Genomic DNA, 8,794 nt, shown 5'->3' with positions numbered 1-8,794 from the left:
CTATCACTAACTGTGTGCTTTTGGACAAGTTGCTTAATCCTTCCCAGTTTCTCATCCGTGACATGGAAAGAACAATATTCATATTGTGCAGTAGCTGGAAGATTTAATATTATTCAACAAGTATTTATTGAATGCCAGGCACTATTCTAGTCACTGACTAGGACAGACAAGCTCCCTGTTTTCATAGAATTCATATTCTAATTGGATGAGATCACGATAAACAAATGAGAAAATCAGATATGAATAAGTTCTAGAGAGAAAGTAAAGGAGGGAGAGATGATAGAGCCCTACAGGCTCATGCTGTTATATTGGCTGGTCAGGGAAACTCTGTGTGAGCAGATTGTATTTGAGCAGAGATATGAATGGCAGGCATGCAGAGATCCAGGGGAGAAACTGGATAAAGGGTCCAGAGGACTTCTCTGTACTATTTTTGCAGCTTCCTGTGAATCTATAACTATTTCAAAGTAAAAAGGGTTTTAAAACGCAATTAACTATTGATACACACTACAGCCTAGATGATCTCAAAACAATTATGCTGAGTGAAAAAAGACCAAAAAGAGCACATACTGTATGATTTTATTTATATAAACTTCTGGAAAGTGTAAACTGATCCATAGCAACAGAAAGTATTTCATCAATTCCCTGGGTACAGAGTAGGAAGCAGCGATGTCTGGAAAGGAAATGGTGGGAGAGAGGGATTACAAAGAGACATGAGGAAGCTTTTGTGGTAATGGATATGCTTATTATCTCGATTGTAGTGATGGTTTCAGGGTGTGTATATAGGGTAAACTTATTAAATTGTATACTCTATTGTGAAGTTTATTGTATGTTAATTTGATCTTAATAAGGTACTAAAAAGTATTAAGTACCTAGAAATAAATAATGCTAAAGATGTGCAAAGCTTCTACACATAAAAGTCTAATATGTTATTGCAAGATATTTAGATAGATCTAAATAAGTAAATGGATGTATTGCAGTCTTGATGGTACAACTCAACATTGAAAAGATGTCAGTCCTCCCCAAACTGAAACTGATGAAAATCCTAACTGGTTTTTTTTTTTGACAAGTCAATTTGAAAATGTATATGGGAATGAAAAAAGGCCAAGGACAGCCAAGACACTCTTGAAAAATAAGGTAAAAAATTTACATTATCACATCAGAATAGTGAGGTGCTGGTGTGAGGACAGACCAATGGAACAGAATAAAGAGCCCCAAAACAGATCCACACATATGTAGACAATTGATATTGGACAGAGGTGGAAAGCAGAGTCATTGAGAAATGACCAATAAAAGGCACTGCGTCAATTGGGTATCTATAAAACTTCCTCCCACAGTACACAAAAATCAATTTCAATGTGGATTAAACACATAAACATGAAACGTAAAACCATACAGCTCTGAAAAGGTAGTATAGGAGAATATCTTCGTGACCCCAAGTAGGGAAATATGCTTTTAAACAAGTAACAAAAAGTACCAATGATAAAGGAAGAGGCAGCAATAAAAAGGAAGAAACTATTAACTACATTAAAATTAAGAACTTTATTCACTAAAGATAGTATAAAGAGAATGAAAAGACAAGCAACAGGGGTGGAAGACAAGATATTCGCAACTAACTAACAGATAAAAACCTTGTCAAAACCACAGTGAGACACAGATAAAAACCTTGTCAAAACCACAGTGAGACACCTTTCTTTGCTGCTAACATCCTATAGAATGGCAAAATTTTAAGAATCTGTTGGTGTGTACGTGGAGCAACAGAAACCCTCATATGCTGCCAGTGAGAGGGTAAACTGACGTACCACTTGGAAAGATGTCTGATATTATCTAATAAAGTTGAGGAGGACAAGCGCTATCATATGACTCAGAAATTTCACGCTTAGTTTATACCCTAAAGGAACTTCTATACCTGTGTATCAGTAGTGTGTGCAGAGCAATATTATATATAATAGTAAGGCACTGGGAAAACTCCAAATGTTCTATACACAGTAATGTGGATAAATAAATTGTAGTATTTTCATTCAATGGAATATTGTTTAGGTTCTGAGTAGCTAAAAATTAGAAAAGTTCACTGTACAGTGATCTGTGAAGAGATGCCTGTCCTCCTTATAGTGAGAGAGTGGCAGCCCAGGAGGCCTGAGAAGAAAATTAAATATAGTTCTCAGGAACCAATCATAGCAGTGGCAGGGAGTGTTTTGACATGTGTCAACATGTAGCAGACATGTGCTAGGCTCTTTTAAGATAACTCTAGCTCCCACAACCATTCAGTGAAGTAGGAATTATTCTGCACGTAAAGAAACTGAGGGACAGAAAAGGTTAACTGACTTGCCTGAGGTCACACAGACAGTGGATGGCTGAAGTGGAGTTTTAAAACCAGGCATCACATCCCACATCCTCTCCATTTAAGTCGAAAGTGGTGATTGCCTGGCAACAACCATTCACCACCTCTCCTTTCTTCCAGAACCCTGATTTTGTCATGATGTACCCCCTCCTCTGTGCTGTCACCCTAGGGATGGCAGAGCCAAAGACAGAACAAGCCTGGGCCCCTGACGACTGGAGAGCAGTGACGTCCTGCCAGACCAGTTGAACGTTTTTGCTTCCTTTCATTTACTTTTTCCTTTATTGTAGTTTGGAAAACAACTCTTAGGCTAAGTGGCTCGAGAACCGTTAAGGTTCTTGAATGAAGAAGGTAAGGCAGTTGGAAGGCACACTTTCCATTGCCTTCCAAACGTACGTAGCAAGTGTTACAGACCCCAAATCAGAACTATAACATATGCTGCATGGCCTCCAACAGGGCTGGTTGACACAGCCTGCAGAGGAACGCCAAGCAGAAGGGCCTGTATGTGCAAAAGGGCTGCAATAGGCAGTGTGATAGCAGCATTCCAGGGAGCCTGAGCCATTCCAGGAGAGCACTGTGGGGTCAGTCTGTGCTTCCCCACCACCTGCACCACCACCCCGCCCCCTGACTCATTTGCCCTGTGAAGCTCTTGGGTCCCTGCCACACAGAAGCTCAAACAACTCTGCACCTTCCACTTTCCCCTGCTCAACACTCCCTCTGAGTCCAAGCAGTTCGTCCCAAAGTGGAAATCCAGAGCCACTACACTGTTACATCCCCACAAACTAAGAAGGTCCCTGCTCCCAACCTGTGTAGGAAGTTCTGTGACTGTCAAGGAGCTATCATGCCCTCCTCACTGCTTTGCTGCTAACATTCTTGTCACCCAGCTCCTGTGCCTTCAACGGCCCTGCCTCTCCCCATTCAGCAGCCCATCCTCTGCACTTTGCTAGTGCCCTCCTGATGGCAGGTGAGGGAGGAGGATGTCTAATTGCCCAGAGCTGTGGCTGCAGACACAAAGCCTTCTCTTTTCAGATCCTGGGATCCTTTATTCCTTCTTTTCTGTCTCCTGGGAGTTTTCTATAACCTTCAAAGCTGTGCTCTGTGGTGTCCCTGGCATCAGCAAAGGCCTTGATACAGAGCAGACTTCAGCGAGCAGCTTGGATAAAACCCCAGAGGCTTGGAGCTACGGGAAGAGTGGGTTAGCCCAGGTTTCATGAGGATGTTTGGTCCTACTTTAGTTTCTGTTCCAAATGTGGGAACAAACGTGCTCCTTAAAACCCTTGAGATCACATGGGTTGTGTTGACTGGCATTTATGTCAAAGTCAAAGCCTTAAGCTAATTTGGGACTGACAGGACTCTGCTAATCCCTCATAAAAATATGGGATCTGCTCCTTGACCTTCCAGGTCAGGATCTTGGGTGGGACACCTGTAGCCTTCGTTTGCCTCTGAATTTTCTGGAATAAAGTTGCTTTTTTCTCTCATTTCAAGGTCCTGGGAGAGAGAACCAATAACAAAGGCCATGTCTGGAAGCAATATGGGTTGGGGGAGGGGTGACTTGAGGCTTGTCCAGTCCTTTTCTCTTTGTTCAGACTAGGCAGCGGAGCCACAGCTGCCCAGTCAGGGCTGTTCTGTATAATTGCCCCCAGAAATCTAACTTCTAGAAAGACAACTGGCTTGCGAAGCATTCCAAACTCATTAAATAGATAGATGATCAGAATCTGAAATGGCTATTGTTCACTAAGGAAATCTTTCAAGAGGGACTATACTACCAAGAGAGCTGAATGCCTGCCCCTGAGCCTCTAGTGAGGAGTGGAAGGAATCAAGGCCCCTGTGATTGTATATAAGACCAGAACCCACATCAGGCTCCACCATGACTGGCAACTGTCACTCACGTTCTTCAATTCCTGCAGCTCCTGCCTTTAATTGTCTGTTGAAATTGAAGTTGGTGCTGGGCACATTGTCCAGCCTCGCCACCACCCACAATGCAAACAGGTGCTGACTGAACAACAAACAGGAGCCCCAGAGTACCTCCATAAGGACCAGATGGGGCACGCTTGCCGCTGCCACCCACAGAGTACCAGCAGCCTGTTTAGACTTTTACATGAGAAATGAACTTCCATTTTGTTCAAACTGCTGTTGTTTGTTACCAACCTGGGTTCTTGGACTCTTTAATCAATAGAAATTAATAAGAGGCCAGATGAGAAATTCAGGCAAGGCTTTATTGGGACTCATGATGCAGCACAAGGGAGTGAAAACAAGTAACAGGTGCTCTTTCTGGCTCCCCGAGGTCTGGGGGGAGGGGAGCAAGCTGGTCCTTTAATTGGGGTGAGGGTAGGGGGCAATCGGTGGGTCGGGCTGGAGGGGTGGCTTAGGTGGTGTGCCCACCCCCTTGCTGGTGCTGTGTGCAGGGGGCATGCACAGTACCCTGCTTTTGCTTCCGGCACCCCAGAAGTGGCGGTTGGCAAGGGAGCAGAAGGGTGGGAGAGGATTGGAGTGGGAGTTTGGGATTAGCAGATGCGAACTGGTATGTACAGAATGGATAAACAGCAAGATCCTACTGTATAGCACAGGGAACTATAGTCAGTATCCTGAGATAAGCCATAACGGAAAAGCATATGAAAAAGAATGGATATATGTGTATAAATGAGTCACTTTGCTGTACAGCAGTAATTAACACAACATTGTAATTCAACTATACTTCAATAAAAATAAATTTTAGGGCTTCCCTGGTGGCACAGTGGTTGAGAGTCCGCTTGCCGATGCAGGGGACATGGGTTCGTGCCCCAGTCTGGGAGGATCCCACATGCCGCGGAGCGGCTGGGCCCGAGAGCCATGGCCGCTGAGCCAGCGCATTCAGAGCCTGTGCTCCGCAACAGGAGAGGTCACAACAGTGAGAGGCCCGTGTACCGCAAAATAAATAAATAATTTAAAAAATAAATTAAAAGAAGCGGCAGTTGGCTTTTGGCCTTTTTGTATCTTGTTGTTCATAATTTGCTGTGACTGCCCATGCATGCAGTTATTTTTAGTCCCTCATAGTTTCTTTGTACTCTTGCTCCAGGAGGAGAGGAGGAGATGTTTGTCCAGGTGCAAGCACTGCAGTAAAGGGTTCCAGGTCCCAGGTTCCAGCCTGCCTCTGTTTTGCCTCTGTGGGTAAACCCCAAATTCTAGTATTGTATATTTGAAAGTTGCTAATAGAGTAGATCTTAAAAGTTCTCATCACAAGAAAAAAAATAGTAACTATATAGGTGATGAATGTTCACTAAATTTATTGTGGTAATCCCCATTTTATTGCACAAAATGTATATGTATAGAAAATCATTATGTTGTACACCTTAAACTTATACAGTGTTATATGTCAATTATAGCTCAATAAAACTGGAGGGGGAAAAAGTTCTGGCAAGGCTAGAAAGAAGCAGAAGAATTCAGTACATAGTTCTGGCAGTTCAGCAGGTGTCCTGGAAGCCAGAAGGGAAGGCCTCAAGTGGCTTTCTCTCCACATCACTTGGCGTGGAGCACTTCTCTGCTCCTCTAAGCCTGTCTGCTCCATGGTCTTCCCACAATTCAGCTTCCTCTGCTCCCCCAAATCTTCACCTTGGAAATATATTGAACTGGCCCTATCTGACCTTCAACCTTATGTGATCTTGCAGGTCCACAACCAAAACCAACTAGCTACAGACTCTTGGTTCAAATTCTCAGTAGAGAGAAATGGTCTCTGGCCAACCAGTGAATTCATTGCTTTTGAGATAATTACTGGTTCAGTCACTTCTGGGGTGGTAGGAAAACCTGCTCACTGGGGGTCATCTGGGGGAGTAGTTTCTCTGGGAACTAAATGACACGTCTCCCTGAGGAGAGAGAAGGGATGGGCAACTCTAGTGAAGACAGCTTCACACAGATCTCACTGGCTCCTTGGCTTCTTTCTTTTCCGTGGTAGCCCAAATCTCTTCCTGTGTGAACATCTCCTTTGAAAGCGATGCTATGGTCGGGTGGGCTGGGTGGGGTGAGCCGCAGAGGATAGATGACCAGGATAGGGAAGTGCTGGCGATACGGGGCTGGGGGAAATGAAGCCTAATACCCAAGATCAAAGCTAGAGAAATAAGATCCACTGCCAAGTCCAAAGGTCAGGGGCAGTGTGGAAAATCAGACACAGAGCCAAAGTCAGGAGCCAGCAGATCTGGAAAAACGGAAACTGGCCAGGAACAAGACCAGACCCGGCATGATGGCTGCTGAGAATGAGTGGGCAGCAAGCCTAGTTTCACTGGCTCTCGACCTAGGCTCACACACAAAAGAGTCACAATGAAGACAAGGCCTGCTGGGTTTAAGTCATATTACCAAGGGAGAAGAGGAGAAACGAGGGTTTCTTAACCCAGGTCCAAAACCCCCCTATGTGGTACACAAGAATGTGTGCATTTGTGCATTTTCTGAAGTTGTTAAAGGGAACAGCGCCCCCAAAAGGGTTATTTTAAGGTTTGAATCTGATCATCCAGCAAGGACGATCACTGAGGGCTCTCCCAGTCTCGGCAAATGCCCCGAGCAGCTGCGGGTCTCCGCCACGCTCCAAAGGGATAGAATCCCTCTTGCCACGCGTGCCCCAAGGGCTCACAGCAGCGCTGCTGCCATCTGATTCCTCGGGGGAGCGCCTAGCCCCGGGCCTGAAAGAGGATGAGCTTAGTTAACCGGGGGGGGGGGGGGCGGGGGGTTGTCGCTGGTGTCGCTGGTGGCGCAGTGGTTGAGAATCTGCCTGCCAATGCAGGGGACACAGGTTCGAGCCCTGGTCTGGGAAGATCCCACATGCCGCGGAGCAACTAGGCCCGTGAGCCACAACTACTGAGCCTGCGCGTCTGGAGCCTTTGCCCCGCAACAAGAGAGGCCGCGATAGTGAAAGGCCTGCGCACCGCAATGAAGAGTGGCCCCCACTTGCCGCAACTAGAGAAAGCCCTCGCACGAAACGAACACCCAACACAGCCAAAACTAAATAATTAATTGAAAATCCTTCCCTCTACTTTAAAAAAAAACCACAAAAAACAGTGGAGGTTGGACAGACGGGCAGAGGGACAGATTAAAACAGGGGGAGTGTGATTTGTGCCCCTCTGAGGAACTGCAGGCGCAGCTCAAATGGGGACACCGACTGGCTCAAAGATTGACATGGGGTTTGCCCGCTTCTTCAAAATCCGTCTGGTTCATCTTACTGGGAAAACAAACGTATCTGTGCCGCTCTATTTCGGGGTACAGATGGAGTTCCCGTAAGGGGTACAGCGCCCGGACAGGCACTATGGCCTTTGTCCAACCTCCCTCAGGGCCTCCGAACCGCGAGCGCCCCCAAGAGCCAGGACTTGGACAAAGCAAGAGGGCTCTCCTCCCCTCTCTCACGTCCATCGCCCCGCCCCTCCGGGGGACTGCGGCGCGCCGGCGTGACGTAGCGCGCGTGTCGACGTCGGCACGAACTAAGCCCGGAAGAGGCGCGGACCGGGAAAGGAGCTGTTCTCTGCAGCTCACACACCTCTGTGTCTATGGCGCTGTGGCGCGGCTCCGCGTACGCCGGCTTCCTGGCTCTAGCGGTGGGCTGCATCTTCCTGCTGGAGCCGCAGCTGCCGGGGTCGGCGCTGCGCTCGCTGTGGAGCTCGCTGCAGCTGGGGCCTGCGCCCGCGCCCCCAGGACCCGGCTCCCCTGAGGGCCGGTTGGCTGCTGCCTGGGACGCGCTCATCGTGCGGCCGGCCCGGCGTTGGCGCCGCGTGGCCGTGGGGTGAGTGCCTGCGGAGCCTGCCTCTCTGGACCTCTCCAGGAGGTGCGGGCGCTCCGGGCCTCCGAGGGCTGCCTTGGCGGAGGTCAGGCGGCTTGGGAGCTGGGAGGTAGAGCCGGCGCGGAAACGGGTTCCCAGAGGTCCCCGGGAGCCCCTTCGGCGCTGGTGTCCACGCTGCCTCCTTGGCGAGAAGCGTCGGACGTCTGGGACGAGCCCCGTTCGTCACTGCTGCAGGGACTCACCAGACTGCTTTTTCCTGTCGGCTGGCCCCTGCGCCCTTCTCGTCTCGGTAGGACCCCCCCTTCTCTCATCTCCATAGAACCAGCCTAATAGCCTCTTGCAAATCCCGCTCAGCCTGACTCCTTACAGTTCGAGCCTCCTTCATTCCAAGCCCTCCTCTGGCGGCTGCTCTTTGGCAGTCAGAGATGGTTGGTCTTATCACTTTGGCGGCACCCTCTTCTGAACTACTTGAAGGAGTGGTCGCTGCCATTAGCTACCGAGTTTATTTCTTTACGCCGTGTTTCCGCTTCCTTAATGCCGTAGTCTGGAGACCACCATTCTACTGAAACTTCTCTCTCAAAGCTCACCGGAACCGTGTTGATTTTCACATTCAACTGCTTCTTTTAACCTTCTCTGTCGACTGTTTGCAGCCTTCCACGCGTTAAGCACACACTTCTCCTTGAAACTCCTTTCTTCCCCTGATTTCAGTGACATTGCATATTTAG

At 47.9% G+C, this 8,794-nt stretch overlaps 1 protein-coding gene across 3 annotated transcripts in view; it reads left to right on the top strand.

Moving 5' to 3' along the window:
* The first annotated feature begins 7,772 nt into the window (after nt 1-7,772).
* ADPGK (ADP dependent glucokinase) overlaps nt 7,773-8,794 on the top strand; it is a 28,087-nt gene continuing 27,065 nt past the window's right edge. For all 3 annotated transcript variants that reach the window (XM_081229381.1, XM_081229380.1, XM_081229379.1), the window contains exon 1: nt 7,773-8,072. In XM_081229381.1, the coding sequence (XP_081085507.1) occupies nt 7,840-8,072 (233 nt within the window). In that variant the 5' untranslated portion in view covers nt 7,773-7,839. The remainder of the gene's footprint in view (nt 8,073-8,794) is intronic.

The sequence above is a fragment of the Mesoplodon bidens genome (assembly GCF_964165515.1).
Source record: "Mesoplodon bidens genome assembly, chromosome: 3".
In the NCBI taxonomy this organism is placed as follows: domain Eukaryota; kingdom Metazoa; phylum Chordata; class Mammalia; order Artiodactyla; family Ziphiidae; genus Mesoplodon; species Mesoplodon bidens.
This window is presented reverse-complemented; position numbering and strand designations above follow the sequence as displayed.